The sequence below is a fragment of the Gorilla gorilla genome, chromosome 5 (assembly GCF_029281585.2).
Source record: "Gorilla gorilla gorilla isolate KB3781 chromosome 5, NHGRI_mGorGor1-v2.1_pri, whole genome shotgun sequence".
Taxonomy (NCBI): Eukaryota; Metazoa; Chordata; class Mammalia; order Primates; family Hominidae; genus Gorilla; species Gorilla gorilla.
In genome coordinates, this window is record NC_073229.2 from 54,045,807 (window position 1) to 54,066,142 (window position 20,336).

The 20,336-nt window shown below is 48.8% G+C and overlaps 1 protein-coding gene across 2 annotated transcripts in view; it reads left to right on the forward strand.

Annotated features, from left to right (window-relative positions):
• Positions 1-20,336, forward strand: part of PNPLA1 (patatin like domain 1, omega-hydroxyceramide transacylase) — a 43,476-nt gene that overhangs the window by 13,296 nt on the left and 9,844 nt on the right. For both annotated transcript variants that reach the window (XM_055390293.2, XM_004043890.5), the window contains exons 2-6: positions 7,616-7,848; positions 9,356-9,421; positions 10,486-10,695; positions 11,660-11,720; positions 18,182-18,790. In XM_055390293.2, the coding sequence (XP_055246268.1) occupies positions 7,616-7,848; positions 9,356-9,421; positions 10,486-10,695; positions 11,660-11,720; positions 18,182-18,790 (1,179 nt within the window). The remainder of the gene's footprint in view (positions 1-7,615; positions 7,849-9,355; positions 9,422-10,485; positions 10,696-11,659; positions 11,721-18,181; positions 18,791-20,336) is intronic.

Here is a 20,336-nt window from a genome sequence, read left to right on the forward strand (position 1 = left end):
CAGTTGAGCTCTTTTTCCAATTCTGGGGGGAAGACAGCCAAACAAATGGTAAATAAACCTCCAGACTTTTTTTGGTTCCCCTGAGTTAGGAGTTCACCCGTGAATCCTGTGGGTAACCCAACTCTGTCCTCATGAAATCACCACGTAAGGAAGAATCTCCTCAGCTGGGCATGGTGGTGCACCTGTAGCCCCAGCTACTCAGGAGGCTGAGGCAGGAGAATCACTTAAGCCCGGGAGTTCAAGTCCAGCCTGGGCAATGTAGTGAGACCCTATCTCTAAAAAAATTAAGAAAGAAAAAACAAAAAAAGAAAGAATCTCCTCCTATGCCCTAGCTCAGAATCTAGTATGCATCCATGTGGGAACACAAGTTAGAAGCAGGATTGACAGAGCACACTGCCTGTGGTTTGCCTCATCAGACCTCAAGTCCAGCTGAGTCTTAAGACTAGGGGGTGACTTAGTTCACAGCTGTGGCATCATCCCAGTGTCCCCTTGGTAGTGCATGGTAGTACGGCAGGATAGGCCACAGCCTAGATGAGAGGCAGAATTAATTTCCACCTTGGAGCAGGGCCCCAAAAGGACTTCTGGGTCCACCAAAGAAAACAGAGAGAAAAGAGCAGGGGCAATGGCCCTGAATACATGATCATTTCCAGGGAACTTTCTAGATGCATTCCCTCTCTGCCTGTTTCACCTCAGGGTGATCAGTAAGAACCTGCAGTGGGATGTTGGAGGTTGTGCCTGGATTCTGGGGGGAAAAGCTCATAGTAGGGTGAGGGCTGAGGCCCCAGGCCCTCTACCTGAGGGAAAGCAAAGAGTCCTGTGGACACCTTGCTAGGAGCACAGGTGATGAATCAGCAGAAGACACTTCTGTTTCCATGACAATCAGATATAAGCCAGTCTGAACTTTTAAATCCAATTATTTAGTAAACTCTTAGGGTTAGAAGAAGGTCTATGTGGAGGATTGTTATTATCCACTAAAAACACTGTTTTGTTTGGTTTGGTTTGAAGTGCTGAATAGGTCAGAGTTGTTTTGCTCTTGGCGAAAGCCTGTAATGCATTTAGGGCAGAGCAGAAAAATGTGAGTTTTCACATACATTCTAGTTCTATTTCTGCAAACAAAAACTGTGTGACCTAGGTCCTAGGGTATGTCCTTCCTTTATCCATCCATCCATCCAACCAACCATCCAACCATCCATCCACTCATCCATCCGGCTGACATTTATTGAGGCTCATCTTTTTCCTGGGCAAGATTTCTTACCTGTAAAATGTGAGAATTCATTGGGACTTGTATTTCTGACCTAGGATCCCAGAATCTTAGGAGTCTCAGGGCAGTGTTTTGGGGGCTACCTTCCTAAGGTGGGTGGGGCGATGGGACAGTCTCAGAACAGCCTCAACCCAGAACAGCCACATTTTTAGCTGTTTTATATATTGGGTTTCTACTTAAGATTTCTTATGAACAAAGCCTCCCTTACTGAAAACTCACTGCCCCAGAGGGTCTCTGTAAACCTTCTAGTAGTGACACTGTAGCTTCAAGCCAAATTGTTTTTCAATCAATACCCTTGCAGTGTAGGGCATAGAAATAAAATGGTAAATAAACCAGGGTCACTGCTCCTCGGAGGCTGGCTGTCACTGTGAGGATAAACTGAGATAATAGGTGGGAAAGCCTGCTTAGGGAAACGATTGTTGTTAAGATGATAACAATTATTATTACGTTGGGGTAGGGTATTCAAGATATACCCACAGGAAAATGCAGATTACAATTCAGTCTGCAATTAGGGACCAGATAGCAGCAGCCAACTCTCAGGTGATCCATGCAGGGATTCTGAGCATTCGTCGGCGCCTCCCCAGGGGCTGCTGCGCCCCCTGCTTCCCGCGCGCCCACCACGCACGCTGCTCTGGGAGCAGGGCCGGCGGCGGCGCCGCCTCGCAGCGATTGGTTGAACCGGAGGTTGTTGCTAGGCTACCAGTGCGCCCTGAGCCTGGGGCCCCGCAGTCCCATCCTCTGTGGCAGATCCATCCCTCACTGCAGACCTAATTCCGGCACCCTGTGAACGGCATCCTCAGCAGCTTAAATTATCAGCCCCAACTGCCCGCCTTTCTATGATTTTTCATTTAGCAAGAGGCCATGTGGAGTTGGGGAAGAGAAGCCTTCTGTTTTTATCCTCTGGGTCATCTTGAATAGCGACTTCTCTCTCTAGACCTCAGTATCCCGCTTCAGTTTCTGGAGTTCATTCATTCATCCATTATTCATGCCTGCGTGCATGTTTCTTAAGTGCCCACCGTATTCCAGGCACTATATTGAGTGCTAGGGACAAAAGAATGAACAAGACAGAGACTGTCCTTGCCCTCGTGAAGAGGGGAACATTATCCACCTAAACAAATAAAATAAACGCATGTACAATTATCCCTTTTCTTCCCCCTTTGATGATTTTTCTAGCCCCTCTTTCCCCCTACTGTATCTGTAGGGTCCCCCAACTTGACAGGAGAGGGAGTGTCCCCCAGTCAGGCCTACACTACTCTGAAACTGGGGTGCACCCTCTTACTCCAAGCTCGTATTTTGCTCTTTTGATTCCACACATGAGCCTAACCACACCTTGATAAGGATGTGGGGGCAGAGATCACTGTCTCCTGTTCAGATGAGCAGTCTGAGAGTCCGAATCATCAAAATGCCTTGTCACATAAGGAATGATTGCCATACCCAATATTTGGTCATTTACTATGTGCTGGCACTTTAAAAGCTGTCTGCCTCATCATAATCCAGTAAGGTAGGTATTCTACTAATTTTACAGGCAACAAAGTTGAGGATGAAAGGTGTTATTTAAGTGGCCAGTGATGATCTAGATAGCATGTGGTGAAGCTGGGATTTGAACCAAATCTGCCTGGCTCCAAAGCCTAAGCTCTTTCCAAGAAATGGATGTGGTCATGGAAAGACTCTCTGATCAGCTGGGCACAGTGGCTCATGCCTGTAATCCCCACACTTTGGGAGGCTGAGATGGGAGGACTGCTTGAGCCCAGGAGTTTGAGACCAGCCTTAGCAACACAGTGAGACCCTGTTTCTGCAAAATAAAAAGAATTATCTGGTATGGTGGCACATGCTGTAGTTCCAGCTACTCAGGAGGCTGAGGTGGGAGGATACTTTGAGAAGCCTGGGCAACAGAGGGAGACCCTGTCTCTAAAAAAAAAGTTTAAATTAAATTTAAAAAAGAAAGACTCTCTGAGTGGCTGAAACTTGGAAATATAGCTTCCAAGTGCCATTCAAAAATCTCCCAGTCTCAACATCTTTTTACATTTTATTTTTTAGAGGCAGGGTCTCACTCTGTCATCCAGGCTGGAGTGCAGTGGTGCCATCATGGCTCACTGTGGCCTCGACCTTCCGGACTCAAGGGATCCTCCCACCTCAACCTCCTGAGTAGCTGGGACTACAGTGGCATGCCATCATGCCTGGCTAATTTAATTTTTTTTTTTTTTTTTTTTTTTTTTTTTTGTAGAGACAGGGGTCTTGCTATGTTGCCAGAGCTGATCTCAAACTCCCGGGCTCAAGCGATCCTCCCATCTCAGCCTCCCAATGTGCTGGGATTACAGGCATGAACAACCACACCCAGCATTGACCCAGCATCTTATTTACTTATTTTTCTTGGCATATTAGACTCATAAAACCTGGTGAGCTGACCACAGTAATCAATATTGTTAACTCTTGTTGTCTATCCATCTATCTGGGATGATCTCGCCTTCAAGCTTTTATTGGGTAATTAAGTCAAGTAGCTCTTCCTTGGGGGCATCTCCATTGCTCTCAGGTTTTTATATTCCGTTGTTCACACACTGAGAGCCTTGGTGGGCATAGAATATGGCCCATCTCTCCCCTGGAGTAATTTCCAGCCCTCAGGGGAGGTTTCTGAGGAGCTTCCTATGGGCAAAGCTCAGTGACAGGCTATTGTGAGAGGAGGAGGAGAACCAGATTTACCCTCAGAGAATCCCCTCCTCTGAGCAGAAGTGGATGTGCCTAGGGTGGGCTGAGGGGTGGGAGAAGTCAACCTTGAGTACCCTGATCAGGACACATTGGGTCCGCGGTGCTGCTTCTAATAACCTTGCTGTGGTTAGTGTGGGACTCTGTGTCTCAGAGCCTGGCAGCCTGCAGCTCGGAAGGAGGACTTTAAATGGGAGAAGGTGCTGGAAAATATGGTAATACATAAAGAAGCTAAATTTATCCCCTCTCTCAGCACCCAGCAATTGCTGTGCTTAACACTTAACTTTCTACCAGCGTAGATTTGTTTAACCAGATTAGTTGCTGGGAGAGAGAGAAAGGAGAGAGATAGACAGAGACAGAGACAAAGAGACACAGAGAAAGACAGTCAGAGACTTTGAAGACAGACAGAAACACACACACACACACACACACACACACACACACACCCCTGGAGAGAAGTAAGAAGATGCAGAGATAACAGTATCCTTTGGTGTGTGGCTTCAGCCAGCAGCAGGAGAGCTAGACTGAGAGAATCAGACAACTTCCTGCCCTCTTCCTCCTAGGCTACATGACTGGCTAAAGCATTGTTAATTTCCAGATAGCACCATTTTCAGATGTGAGTACTTTGGAATGTCGACACTGTTTGCATTATTTTGTCCACTGTTTTGTTCCTGTCACCCAACCCTACCCCTGAATAGGTGAGAGTTGACTGTAGATGAATAATATACTAAAGCCACCATTAAAGTAAGCATTATAAGACTTTAAATATGCGTGCTTTGACCTAGCATTCTCACTTCCAGGAATTTATCCTAAGGAAAATAAGCATATGGATAAAGAAGCTAGCATGAGATTGTTCATTGCATCGTTATTTAGAAAAGCAATGAAACAAACTAAATAGCCAACCACTCTTGGTTTCCTGATCAATAAATAATGGTATAACCTTACAATAGCTTTCCATACCGCTTTTAAAATTAGATTATAGGCTGGGTGCAGTGGTTCATGCCCGTAATCCCAGCACTTTGGGAGACCAAAGTGGGAGGATTGCTTGAGACCAGGGGTTCAAGACCAACCTGGGCAACATAACGAGACCCTATTTTTTAAAAAATAAAAAAATTAGCTGGGTGTGGTGGCACTTGCCTGTAATCCCAGCTACTCAAGAGGCTGAGGTGAGAGGATTGCTTGAGCCAGGCATTCCAGGGTGCAGTGAGCTATCATGGTGTCCAGCTTGGGTGACAGAACAAAACTCTATTTGAAAAAACAAATTAGGTTATAAATGGATATGTGTTGACCTAGAAAAACATTCACAACATATTAGGTGAAAGAAGCAAGTTACAAATAGTGTGTATTGTATGACCCCTTATAAGTATGAATAAAAATAAAATATTTAGCTTAAGAAGACAGACCAAATGTTAGTCTCTAGGAGGAGGGATTCCAAGACATTTTAATTTTTTTCTTTCTGCTTATCTGCATTTTTAAAAGTTTTTCCACAATAAGCATGTCTGATTTTTGTAATAAGAACAAATTTCCTTGCTTCCCTCCCAGGGGTGGCTTCTGCTGGGAGATCAGGCGTTCCTGGCTCTCAGGCCTCATGGGAAAAGCCATTGACCCTTGCCAGGTGTTAAGGTGCTCACTAAGAATTCCCTGCCCCGGCTTGACTCCCCATCCCAGCTGGTGTTATGGGCGAGACCTCAGTGATCCAACACCTTGGTATCCAAATGAGCAGTTGCCGCATCACCTGTGAGTGGGTTAGCCGCTGCCCTCCCTTGAGGGCAAACACTGTTTACCTCTGTTGGCACATGGTAAGGCTAACCTCACTAAAACCGTAGGGCCTTTCCGCCTCCCAGGAGCACCCTCCCCTGTAGGAGGGTGACAGCTACGATGCTCCATTGCTCAGGGAGGTCCCTGCTACACATATGCAGGTGTGATTCTGAAGGTTGGAAAAATAAAAGGCTGTCACCATGGCAACCCAGGCTTGCTCAGCCTCTTCATTCCTGAGATCAGTCCAAACCCCAGGGAAAGAAGGTGGGGTATGGAGTCAGAAAAATCACTGCCTGGCTGCCTGACCGCCTGACCTCAGGCAAGACACTTAGCTTTTCTCTGTGTCAGTTTCTGCATCTGTAAAATGGTGCTGAAGCTTCTTTTCTTACTCACCTCCAGGACTGGGGTGGAATAATCGGTAAACCATAAAACACAGGAGGAGTAGGGCATCCTTAGTTTTGGCTTGTCCCCAGATTGCCAAGTGACTTTGGGTAAATCACTTAACCTCTCTGTGTCTCAGCTGCTCTATTTATAAATAGGCGAGTAAGGCACACTGATTACTTCCCAGATATATTGCAAGGTGCCTGTGAGAATCCCAGAATCTCAAAGTTGGAAGGAATCTTAGCCCTTACCACTCATGCAGGAATCTTTTTGATAAACTCTCTGACAGAGATACTTGCCTAGCCTCTGCCTGGTACCTCCTGTGGCAAAAAACTCCTGACCGCACAGCTTCCCATGTAGCCATTGCTACATGACACTAACCATAAGAAAGTTCTACCATATAGCATATTATAGCATATTTTACAAATAAATGTTTGTTTTAAAAAAGTTAGCAATCCTTTCCAGAGCTATTTTCACTCATGATTTTCCCAAAGGCTTGCACAGGGTAGAGATGAGCAGGGGTCAGCAAAAAGCAGGTGTGGGCTCGGCTGCAGAAGAAGCTTTTGGCTTAGTGTAACAGAAGGAGCCTGGGCTCTGGAGTCACACATCCTAGGTTGAAATGCTACTTTACCCACTTACAAACTGGCTGACGCTGACCCTGGGAAAGTTATATTACCTATCTGAGCCTCAGTTTCCTGATCAGTAAAAGGAAGATAGAAATACCTACCTCCCAGTATTGTTGTGGGAATTAAGCAAGTTAGCACTTCTTATTAAGCTTACAAACCAGACTTCCCTGGTGGGGTTCTGGGGACTTGGGGTGGGGAAGATTACACCCTCCTCTGCCACCCCCGAATAGCGCATCTGCCCACTGAGCAAATGGCACAGGCGAGCCTTACATACTCCATATCTCAGGGTCATCTCCCTCTCAGACCTGGACCAGGGCCATAAAGGAAAGATGATGCAATGGTTTCAAGACAAAGTTCACCTCCTCCTCGTGATTCACCGGCCCAAGGCCAGCACCCCTTCCCTGCCCACAGACTCAGTGGGCACTAAGCAAGTATCCCAGGGCGTCACTTAGGAACAACTTCCAACTGCACCAGTGTTTTAATAGGAATCTCATACAGGACCCCGAAAATGTTGTCTGGCGGTGGACTTCCAGGCAGAGTGACAAGAAGTTGGGGAAAGCTATTTGGGGTTGGGCTAAAGTGTTCCTTTAGCTGTTGATATGAAGGTGTCTGTCATGTAGTGACTCCTGGACAAAGGTCAGGATGCCTGGGTCCAGCTCCATCATCGCCTAGCTCTGGGCTCTCCGGAGCCAGTGACTTCCTTCCTCAATATCTTGCTTCCGTCATGTGCAAGACAGCAGGCCGATTCCTGGGGTTTTCCCAGCTTCTGAATTCTAGGTTTCCCCATTTGTTGGATTCAGAGATGAGTTGGAGAAACCACCCTAGACCTCCCTTGGCCCCTGGCCACTGGGTGGCACCGACCACCCCCTCTTCTCTGCTTGCTTTGCAGATGAGTACCTCAGAGTCCTCAACGTGGGTGTGGCCGAGGTGAAGAAATCCTTCCTGGGGCCCTTGTCCCCGTCCTGTAAGATGGTGCAGATGATGAGGCAGTTTCTGTACCGGGTCCTGCCCGAGGACTCCTACAAGGTCACCACGGGGAAGCTCCATGTGAGCCTCACCCGCTTAACGGACGGGGAGAGTGTGGTGGTTTCAGAGTTCACGTCCAAGGAGGAGCTCATTGAGGCAAGGGGGCTGGGCTGGGAGGGAGGGACACGGAGGGGGCAGGGGAGGGCTGCTCCTGCTCTTTCTCCACAGCTCAACCCGATGCCTTACCCACCTGCCTCACTTCCCTAGTCCTTCCCTTCCTTCTTGCCCCCAGTGTCTCGCTGTGCAAGGTGCAGTGTTAGATGAGATGGACACAGAAGCCCAGGACGAACCAGGCTTGACCGCCACCCTCAATGCTTCGGCCTTCACATCCATCCCGCCCGGCCCTCTGCGCTAAGCCTGGAGCTTCCCAGAGGCCCAGGTGTGACCTGCAGAGGGCCTGGGTCTCCTTCAGGGCCTTCCAGGCTGGGCTGCCATGCATCCCCCCAGAATTACTCCCACTTTGTGGGAATGGTCAGGGGAGAGGGGCCCCTATGTCCCCTTTCTGCCCTCTCTCTTCCAGTGGCCCTTGATAAGGGATTGAATTGTTACCAAATCAGTTAACACTTAGAAAAGTGCACGCTAATCCTGAGTGCGCTGCCCTAAGCTCATTAATATTAATTTTAGTTATGAATAATGATTGCTGGAAAGGGTCGCAGATAGGTCCCAGTGTCTTTCGGGAAAAAGGGGTTAAGCTGTGTGGCCTCCTTCCCACATCTCCACTCTCCTTCCTTCCCCCACATGCAGGGCCTTCGCCACTCCATCCTCATCCCATACTGGCCTGGCAGTAATCCTGGGGATGAGGGATGAATAGGCAGTGGGCACAGACACCACCTCCATCCTTCACGGCCCCCTGGGTTTATCAGCAGCCAGCTCTTCCAGATCTGCCTCCTCACGCCCACCCCCGTTCTGACTTCATCGCCCACTGCTGCAGTTTTCTCTCCCCGGCCCTCTCCCCCACCTTCCACTCCTACCATGCCAACCCTAGCAAACCACACACAAGCCAGGCCTCTGGGCCTTCGCACCTGCCACTCCCTCTGCCTGGGATCCCCTCCCTCCTTCCCACGCTGCTTTGCCTGCTGCTGAAACCCAGTCCCTCCTGCCAGGGCACTTCCCTTCATCCCCTCCCACCCTGCCTGTACCCCTTTTGTGGAGCCACGGTGCCCATGCTCACCTCCACCATGCCCGTCACCCCACTGCACCGTCACCCACTTGCTCGCTCCCTCTCATAGGGCACACCCAAAGGTGGGCCTCTCAGCCTCCTTTGCTTCCAGGGCCTGGCCCAGGGCTGACACACATTAATGGTTGTTGAATCCCACTGGATTCATGAAAGTTCAGCATCAGAAGGAACCCCGAAGCTATTGAGGACCCCCTCCCGCTTTAAAGCTGGGACATCAGGGCCAGACGGACCAAGTAGGTTACCAAGGACCCAATTAGTGAAGGCCAGGCCAGGAACTGAACTCGGAGCTTTGCTTCCCAGTGTGGCACCTTCACCTAGAATTTAAGGAGGTCCGGGCTGGTGGTGGGTGGCCCAGGGGCTGACAGGTGAGCTGTCCCCACCCCACCCCCAGGCCTCCAGCATCTCAGCCCTGTTCTCTCTGCACAGGCCCTATACTGCAGCTGCTTCGTCCCGGTGTACTGCGGCCTCATCCCCCCGACTTACCGCGGTGTGGTGAGTGCTTCGGCATGGTGAGGGGTGAGACGGGATCCAAGGGACCTCGGGTCCCTGTGACTCACACCTGGGGGAGTAGGGGGGTGGTCTCAGAATGCAGCGGGAGGACCTAGAGTTGGAGAGTTTCTCGTGTTGTTACTCAGAATTCCCAATGTAGGTGGCTTTCTGGGCCTTTAAGATGAACTTCTCCAGCTGGGGTGGGTTCCTCTCTGGACCCACCTACCCACTGCCGAGCCGGGCAAATCAAGGCTCCATAGGCTTGGCAGGTTTTCCCAGACTTGACAGAGCAGAGGAGATGAAGCACTGGGACCTGGAAACTCAAATGATGAGGATGTTTTCTGAGGCCCTGTAGGCCAGGGCCTTACAGACTTTAATGTGCCCGTGAATCACTCGGGGTCTCGTAAAATTATGCAAGTTCTGATCCAGGCGGTCTGCGGCAGGGCCTGAGGGTCTGCGCCCCTAACCAGCCTCAGGTGCTGCCCGTGCTGCTGGTGGGTGGGCCACACTCTGAGTGGTGATGGTCTAGCTCATGCCCCCTCCTCATTTTATATGCAGAGAAAGTCAGGGCCAGAGACTAGGATTCAGGTAGTAGATGGAGCTTGTATTGCATGCCAGCCAGCCCTGAGAGTTAGAGCCTCAGTATTTGTTGTTCTTCGTTCATAGGTGAGAAAACAGAGGCCCCAGAAAGGAAGGGGCTTGTGGGTGAACAGGTGGTGGGGCTGTAGCAGAGGAGCACGTCTCCTGCTTTACCCAGAGTATGGGTCCCCTGCACACAGAGCCCTGGGAGCCCCAGTCTCAGCGCCACTAAGATAGTGGAGGGAGGATCAGTGCAGGACAGAGCACCGGGCTGGGAGTCCAGAGGCCAATGCAGACTCACTAAGTGACCAGGGGCACACCACGCACCCACCAGGACCTCCGTCTCCAGGCTTATCCTGAGGGGTCTTCTGGACCTTCCTTGATGGGCCCTTGAAGCTGGTGCCATGTCCCATGGGCCGTTTCGATGTACCCCGAGTGGGGCTGAGAACTCTGGCCCCAAGTGGGCATTTCTCACTCTGCCCCCACAGAGGTACATCGATGGGGGCTTCACGGGCATGCAGCCCTGTGCCTTCTGGACCGACGCCATCACCATCTCCACCTTCAGTGGGCAGCAGGACATCTGTCCCCGGGACTGCCCGGCCATCTTCCACGACTTCCGCATGTTCAACTGCTCCTTCCAGTTCTCCCTGGAGAACATCGCCAGGATGACCCACGCATTGTTCCCCCCGGACCTGGTGGTGAGAGGCAGGAGGGGTCTGGGGAGTAGCAGAAGGTATCAGGGACTAGGGGTGGGGTTAGGGAGCCACTGGGGCCCACTCAAGTTCCATCTGAGTCTGCTCCCCTCAAATGATCCTTTAAACTTCCTCCTAGACCTGCATCCTGGCCTTGCTGCTAACTAGCTATGTGACCTTGAACAAGTGCCTCAAGCTCTCCCAGCTTCAATATTCTCCCCGGTAAAGCGAGATGATGCCAGAAGTGCTGATAGAAATATTAACTGAACCCATCCATTCAGACAGTTCATGTACCAAATCAAAGGTCGGCAAACCGCAGCCCACGGGCCAAATCCAACCTATGGCTTGTTTTCGTACAGCCTGTGAGCTAAGAAAGGGTTTTCCATTTTTAGAGAGTTATGGGGGAAAGAAAAAAAGAAGAAAAAGAAAAAGAACATTAGGCAGAGACTGCATGTGGCCAGCAAAGCCCAAAATAAGTATTTACTATCTGGCCCTTTACAGAAAAGGCTTTGTGGGCAATAGCTCATGTAATCCTCTAGCATCCTCTGTGATCAATATTATAACTGTCCCCATTTTATAGATGAAGAAATTGAGGCTGTGAGAGGTGACAGCAACACAGCCAATAAGGGGCAGCCCAGAGACCTGAACTCAGGCTCCAAACTTTGCTCTTCATATGGCCCCAGTGCACCTGGTTCTGCCATGAGCACCCCACACTTTCCTCCCAGGGGAGGCCGAGGCTCCACCATGAATGGTGTAACTCATGAACGGAGCATCACTGGGGCGTGTGATCAGGAATTGCTCCTCGGTTCTTCTTAGCAGTTAGTGAGGGATGGGACACTGGATGGGTACGTTTTGAAAAGCCCATCAAATAAAATTCAAGAGCAATGGGAGTAGCTGCCCTGGGTCGGGGGAACTGTGGCTCCCTTCCTCCCCGCAGCCTTGGTAATTCTCCTGGTGCCCCCGCCCACAGATCCTGCACGATTACTACTACCGAGGGTACGAGGATGCAGTTTTGTACTTGAGGCGGCTGAGTAAGTACCGGTGGGGCCCCAGGTAAGGGCAGTGTTGGAGGGTAGGGAAAGTTCAAACAGTAGAAGGGCTGAATGTAGGGGTATTCCCCCCAAATTTGTGACCCGGAGACGCCCTTCACCTGGGAGAGCTGGAAATGGGGGTGGGGACCTAACAGACTGCATCGCCCAGCCCAGACTGCTGGGTCCAGAAAGTAGGATCTCCATGTAAAGGGGGCTTTGGGGTTAACTAAGGGCACAGTGTCTAGGACAGTTGTGCATGTATGCTTATGAATGTAAAAACTCTATTTAGGAAATCCAGAGTTCAGATCTTCCTGGAGAATTCCATTTTCATGTCATTTCATTCTCTTCCACTTTACTCTCTTTCTAGTAAAATCACATTATTAATGTAGAATTGGATGTCACTAGTTTATATTTGTGTAAGACTTTGAATGACCTATTGATCAGCAAATCACAGAGAAGAGCCCTTGCCCTATGTAGGTTTGGAACGGTGGTCCCTCCACCTATATATTCTCTGTGCTTTATCAGGGTGGCAGAAACAAATCCAATGACATGTCTTTTATGTGCTAACTCCATGGCAAACATCTTTGTTAAAAGAAATGAACAGGACTGGGTGTGGTGGCTCATGCCTGTAATCTCAGCACTGTAGGAGGGCAAGGCAGGAGGATCACTTGAGCCCAGGAATTTGAGACCAGCCTGGGCGATTGTGAGATTCCCAGCTCTACAAGAAATTAAACAATTAGCTGAGCATGGTGGCACACGCTTATAGCCCCAGCTACTTGAGATCAAGGCTGCAGCGAGCCATGACTGCACCACTGTACTCTACTCTGGGCAACAGAGTGAGACCCTGTCTCTAAAAAAAGGAAGAAATCAACAAAAGCTTTGCCATATTTAGAATCAATTATTTTCAGAAAAAGGGATCACCAGGTCAAAGGGTTTACCTAATGTTACATCAGAAGCATTTTCCTTGTTGCCACATGTCTTTGTGACTGTCTTTTTTGGCAGTTGTATAATATTCCATCATAGCTGTGCAGAAAAATTTGCTTGATCATTCCTTTGAGTTTCCAAATGTTCGTGATTATGAGTAATTCTGTGGTAAACTTTTTGTGTATGTAGCTTTAAAAAATACTCTGTGGGTGAGATTAAGGGGTTGGATGAGATTTTCTTCCTAGGAGGTGCTCACTTATTTTTCCCTTCTTCAAAATCCCTTCCTGCTTCCCAAGCTCCCCTTATCCTGTCTCTACTTTCTCCTGGGTCCTTTCTCCCAACAGGGGTGGAGAGGCTGGATGGACAGGAGAGTAGGATGGAGAAAACCTGGGCCCTGGAGGCAAGTAGCTCTAGGCCCCCACCCTACCCACAAGCTGTGTGACCTCCGGATAATCGCTTCCCCTCTCTAAGGCTTGGTTTCCTAATCTGTAAAAAAAAAAGGGGGGGGTTTAGATCCTAGTTCCTGACACCTACTAACTGTGTGATATTGAGCAGGTAATTAATCTCCTGGGCCCTCGGTTTCCTCATCTGTAAAAGGGGCCTTATGGTTTTATTTTGAAGATTAAAGGAGCAAAGCCACAAGCCCTTATCACAATGCTCAAATAAATGGTAGCTCTCATGAGAACGTCAAAGTGCTGAGTCCTAGCCACAGTCAGTCCCGCCTGCTGCTGGGTGAAATCTGATGGTGGCACTTCAGGAATCTGTCCCCAAAATTGAGCCAGTATATGGATGGGGGCAGGTTTCTTCAATGGCCCTGGAATCACTCCAAGTAGGAACAGATACAACTCCAAAGGGAGAAATGGTCTCGTGCTGACTACCAGCTATTTTTGCTTCCTCTTCCGATTTGCCAGTGTATGGCACGGGTTTCTCAGTGCAGATTTCACCTCCACCACCTCAGTCCTCTTGGATTTGGTGGAACTGGATTTTTCTCCCTGCATCAGATGTGAACAGGAACTACTGACACATACTGAGAAACTGCAGTTGGTCTCCAGAGCCACACTCTTATCCCCACCTGCCATCTGGGAACAGAAAATGGGAGTCCGCCCAGCCTCCCCTGGGCTGCTTTCTGGGTGGGGGTCACCTCCTGCAGGCAACTACACCCCAAAAGGTGTCACCCTCCATTCCTCAGCTCACATTCTCACAGCCTCTTTCTCCTCCCTCCCAAGGGAGGAGAATTAATTATTCTTGCTGCCAGGCAAGCCACCCTGTCTACACTCGGCCCATCCTGGCAGCGGCCTTCTGCCAAAGGGAATGGCAGCGCACGCTGGCGTGCTTGAAAATCCGCATTCCCCACACAGATGTGTGAATGTGGGTGCTGAGTGAGGTTGGAGCTCAGAGGATGCCATGTCTAAAATATCCATCCGGCTTTCAGGCATGCCTGGCCAAACCTCTCTTCCGCCCTCTTCCCCCACTCCCTTCTTCCCTCTCACAGTTTGGTAAGTGACTCTGTCTCTCTGTACACACACACACACACACACACCCTGTGAAACCGTCACCACAATTAAGTTAGTGAATAATTCGTCATCCCCAAAATTTCCTCATGCCCTTTCGTGATCCCTCCCACCTTCCCTCACCCCCCGCCATTCCCAAGCAACCCCTAATCTGCTTTCTGCCACTATAGATTAATTCACTACAATGTGAACTCTTTTTAAAAAATCTGAATTCTTTCACTCTGCATAATTATTCTGAGATTCATCCATGTTGTTGAATGTATAAATAGTTTGTTCCTTTTTACGTTCCGTGCCACTGTATGAATGTACCACACAGCTCATCTACCAAAAGAGTTGAATATACCACTGTATGCATATACCACAGCCCATTTACCCATTCCCCTGTTGATGGACATTTAGGTTATTTTCAGATTTGGGCTATTATGGATAAAGCTGCTATGAACACTCACGCATGAGTCTTGGTGTGGACATATGCTTTCATTTCTCTTGGGTAAATACCTAGAAATGGAATGACGGGATTGCATGGTACATTCATGTTTAACATACATACACAAATATTTTAATTGTGGTAAAAAAACACGTAACAAATTTTAAGCACACAGTTCAGTAGTGTTAACTATTTCATATTGTTGTGCAGCAGATCTCTAGAACTTTTTCATCTTGCAAAACTGAACCTTTACACACATTGATCAACAACTCCCCCTTTTCTCCTCCTCCAGCCCCCAGCAACCACCATCCCACTTTCTGTGCTGATGATTTTGACTACACTAGGTACTTCATATAAATGGAATCATGCGGTATTTGTCTTTTTGTGACTGGCTTATTTAACTTAACATAATGGCCTCAAGGTTCATCCATGTTGTAGCTGTAGCATGTGACAGGATTTTCTTCCTTTTTTGAGATGGGGTCTCGCTCTGTTGTCCAGGCTAGAGTGCAGTGGTGTGATCTCGGCTCACTGCAACCTCTGCCTCCTGGGTTCAAGCGATTCTCCTGCCTCAGCCTCCTGAGTACCTGAGACTACAGGCACACGCCACCACGTCCAGCTAATTTTTGTATTTTTAGTAGAGACAGGGTTTCACCATGTTGGCCAGGATGGTCTCGATCTCCTGACCTCATGATCTGCCTGCCTCGGCCTCCCAAAGTGCTGGGATTACTGGGGTGAGCCACCGTGCCTGGCCGATTTTCTTCCTTTTTAAAGCTGAATATATTCCACATGTTCTTTGTCCATCCATCTGACAAAGGACACTGGGGTTGCTTCCATCTTTCGGCTATTGCGGATAATGCTGCAGTGCCCATGGATGTCTCTTCCAGATCCTATTTCAATTATTTTGGATATATAACCAGAATATATGTTTGACTTTTTAATATACTGCCAAATTGTTTTCCAAAGCAGTTGTACCATGTTTCATTCCCACCAGCAGTGGATGAGCGTTCCCATTCCTCCAAAACTTTTGGGGCTTTTTTTTTGTTTTGTTTTTTGTTTTTTTTTGAGACGGAGTCTCGCTCTGTCACCCAGGCTGGAGTGCAGTGGCACGATCTCGGCTCACTGCAAGCTCCACCTCCTGGGTTCATGCCATTCTCCTGCCTCAGCCTCCCGAGTAGCTGGGGCTACAGGCGCCCGCTACCACGCCCAGCTAATTTTTTGCATTTTTAGTAGAGACGGGGTTTCGCCATGTTGGCCAGGATGGTGTCGATCTCTTGACCTCGTGATCCACCCGCCTCGGCCTCCCAAAGTGCTGGGATTACAGACGTGAGCCACCGCGCCCGGCCAACTTTTGGTATTTAATTAATGCTCAGAATTTTTCATTTTAGCCCTTCTAACAGGTGCATGTCGGTAACTTATTGTGGTTTTAATCAGCATTCCTCTAATGACTAATGACTTTGAGCATCTTTTCATTTGCCTATTTGCCTTCCATAGATCTTCTTTGGTGAAGCATTCGTTCCACTCTTTTGTACATTTCTCACCTAGACTCTTAATAAGCTTTGTTTTTTTAGGGTAGTTTTTGATTTATGGATAACTTGTGAAAATAATGCAGGGTGTTTGTCTCACATCTGTTAGACGTTACAGAATGATACATATATAACATGGTATTCAGTCCAGTACATTTGTTACAACTCATGAACCAATCTTGATATATTATTAACTAAGAGCCATTGCTTATTCAGATTTTCTCAGTTTTTACCTAATTTCTTTTTCTGTTCCAGGACCCCCCACCCAGGGATCACATTACATTTTGTTGTCACGTCTCCTCAGTTTCCTCTTGCCTATAACAGTTTCTCAGACTTTTCTTATTCTTGTGTGTGTGTGTGTGTGTGTGTGTGTGTGTGTGTGTGAGAGAGAGAGAGAGAGAGAGGGAGAGAGAGAGAGAGAGAGAGAGAGACAGAGTCTTGCTGTGTCACCCAGGCTGGAGTGCAGTGGTGCAATCTTGGCTCACTGCAAGCTCCACCTCCCGGGTTCATGCCATTCTCCTGCCTCAGCCTCCCGAGTAGCTGGGGCTACAGGTGCCTGCCACTACCCCCGGCTAATTTTTTGTATTTTTAGTAAAGATGGGGTTTCACTGTGTTAGCCAGGATGGTCTCGATCTCCTGACCTCATAATCCACCCGCCTCGGCCTCCCAAAGTGCTGGGATTACAGAGACTTTTCTTATTCTTGATGACCTTGACAGAGTTGACTATCGGTCAGGTATTTTGTAGAACATCCCTCAGTTGGGGCTTGTCTGATGTTTTTCTCATGATTAGGCTGGGGTTGTGAGTTCTGGGGAGGAGACCACAGAGGTAAGGTGCTATTCACATCATGTTACCTCATGGGCACGTGCTGCCAACATGACGTATCCCTGCTGATGTTGACCATGACCGCCTGGCCGAGGTAGTGTCCATCGGGTTTCTCCATTGTGAAGTACTCTTTCTCCCTCTATCCTTACTGCAGTTTTTGGAAGAAAGTCACTGTGCACAGCTCATATGTAAGGAGTGAGAAGTTATGCTCCACTTCCTAAAGGGTCAAGCATCTACATAAATTACTAAGAATTCTTCTGCAGGGGAGCTTTCTCTCTTCTCCCTGATTTACTTACCTATGTAATTTATGTTTATATCAGTATGGACTCACGGTTATGTTATACTTTGGGTTATTATTCAATACTACTTTATTTTGTTCTTCAAATTGTTCCAGCTTTGGCCATTGGGAGCCCTTTCAGTTGGCTCTTTTACACATTTTAAAAACTGAATTGTTTGTTTTCTTATTTAAGGGCTGTTATGTGGCCTACATAAACGCCATCCCCCCGCCCCCCCCCCCCACCCATCATTTTTGAGACAGGTTCTCACTCTGTCACCCAAGCTGGAGCGTAGTGGCACAATCATGGCTCACTGAAGCTTCAGATTCCCAGGCTCAAGCAACCCTTTCACCTTTCTCAATGAGTCTTACAGCCACAGTGACCTTCTCAGAACCAGCCTCAGCTGATTACCTCCCCTGCCTAAAAGTCATGCTACAATAATGCTTGCCATGAAAACTAAGGATCCTAGCTGCTGCCTACAGCCCTGACATGGTCCGGCCCCTGCCGCCTCCTCAGCCTCCTCCCCCAGCACAGTACCCCCGCCCCACACTGACCTTTCAGGCCCCCGACCACCTGGTGTGTCCTCAAACTTTGTGGCCTTTGTGTGTGCTGTTCCCTCTGCTGAAACACCCTCACCACCCCGCCCTGACCATCCTGGGCCACGTACCCTTCAGATCTCTACTCACTGCCAATCCCTCAGATGACCTGCCCTCTCTCACAGCACCACATTCCTCTCTTCCTGCACTTGCCTCAGTTGAAACTCTAGATAATTTGGGTGGGCAACGCCTGCTTCCCCACACTACACTGTAAGTGCCAGAAACCATCACGTTTGTTTTCACTCACTATAAATTCAAGTAAGTACAGAAAGACCTTTGAAAAGCACTGTTCCTGTTTAGGAAAATAACTCAAGAAACCATTTTTGCAAAGGCCATGCTGCTGCCAGGGCTGAGTAACACCCCATGCTGTTGTTTCTCCTAGATGCTGTTTATCTTAATTCTTCCTCCAAGAGAGTGATTTTCCCCCGGGTGGAAGTGTACTGCCAGATAGAACTCGCCCTTGGCAATGAGTGCCCTGAACGCAGTCAACCAAGCCTTCGAGCACGGCAGGCCAGTCTGGAAGGAGCCACACAACCTCACACGGAGTGGGTTCCCAAAGGGGATGGAAGGGGCAGCCATGGTCCTCCTGTGTCCCAACCTGTGCAGACACTTGAATTCACATGCGAGTCACCTGTTTCAGCACCAGTCTCTCCACTTGAGCAGCCACCTGCACAGCCACTGGCCTCTTCAACTCCACTTTCGCTAAGTGGCATGCCACCTGTATCATTCCCAGCTGTGCACAAGCCACCCAGCTCCACACCTGGTTCATCACTGCCCACCCCACCACCTGGACTGTCACCTCTGTCACCTCAGCAGCAGGTACAACCGTCTGGATCACCAGCCAGATCCCCACACTCTCAGGCACCCACTTCACCCAGGCCATCCCTGGGGCCTTCAACTGTGGGGGCACCTCAAACACCGCCCCGAAGTTCTCTTTCAGCCTTCCCTGCTCAGCCACCTGTGGAGGAACTAGGCCAAGAACAGCCCCAAGGTATGGACCCTTCTGGCTTCTTATGACTTTCTCATGCCTGGAGCCCCTTGGCAAGCGAGCAAGGACACCAGGGCTGATAACCGCTTCTTTAGGGGTGCGTGGCTGAAGTTAGCAGTGAGCTTTAGCGTCTCTGTCCATTATGAGGACAGTCCGCCACAAGGGGGCAGTATAATAGACATTGGTTCATTTCCCTTGGTGCAGTGCTTCTCAAAGTGCGATCCCCCCAGCGGCAGCAAAAGCATCACCTGGGAACTTGCTAGAAATTATAATTCTCAGGTCGTACTGCAGACCTACTAACTCACCAACTTTGGAGGTGCGGCCCAGATGTCTTTTTTACAAGCCCTCCAGGTGATTTTTTGCCTGCTCACATTTGAGACCGCTGGGCCAGTAGATTTTTACTGTGAAACCCGCTCTGCTGGGCAGTGCTACTCAAAGAGTGGTCCGCAGACCAATCCAGCCCTCAACTGTGTGTTACTAGCCCACCACGGAGGGTGTGCAGAAATTAAAAGTAATCATTTAGAAACGTTTATAGCACTAAGGTATTTCCACAACATCCCGGAGCTTGACCATTTTTTACTAATTCATTTGCATTGTATTTCACAAAATTACTAGTTTGTTATAGACTACAAAGAATTTTTTTTTTTTAGATGGAATCTCGCTCTGTCGCCCAGGCTAGAGTGCAGTGGCGTGATCTTGGCTCACTGCCAGTTCTGCCTCCCGGGTTCACGCCATTCTTCTGCCTCAGCCTCCCGGGTAGCTGGGACTACAGATGCCCGCCACCACGCCTGGCTAATTTTTTGTATTTTTAGTAAAGACAGGGTTTCACTGTGTTAGCCAGGATGGTCTCAATCTCCTGACTTTGTGATCTGCCCGCCTTGGCCTCCCAAAGTGCTGGGACTACAGGAGTGAGCCACCGCGCCCAGCCAGAAATTTTTTAAAAACTGTTTCCTTACTACTACAGACGGTTTCAGAAGAACCACTATAGGGCCTGCAAAGATAAAATGTTCTCAATTCCTTACTCAGGAAATCTCCCTTTCAGCAGAGGAGATAACACGGATACTAACCTCAAAAATACAATCAGGGACTGGGTGTGGTCACTCACACCTGTAATTCCAGCACTTTGGGAGGCCGAAGCGGGTGGATCAGCTGAGGTCAGGAGTTCAAGACCAGCCTGACCAACATGGTGAAACCCCATCTCTACTAAATACAAAAAATCAACCAAACATGGTGGTGCATGCCTGTAATCCCAGCTACTTGGGAGGCTGAGGCAGGATAATCACTTGAACCCAGGAGGTGGAGGTTGCAGGGAGCCAAGATTATGCCATTGCACTCCAGCCTGGGCAACAAGAGTGAAACTCCATTTCAAAAAAAAAAAATATCAGAAGTATTAAGTACTATATAACTAATAAAAACAGCGTTGGAGGGTATTCGTAGAGAATAAGACCACTTATCTCTCGGGCAGTATGAAAAGCTTCTTGGAGGTGACAGATGAGCTTAAATGGGCAGGATTTTGAGCATCGTGGTTTGTGGGATTGGGTGGGTTGGT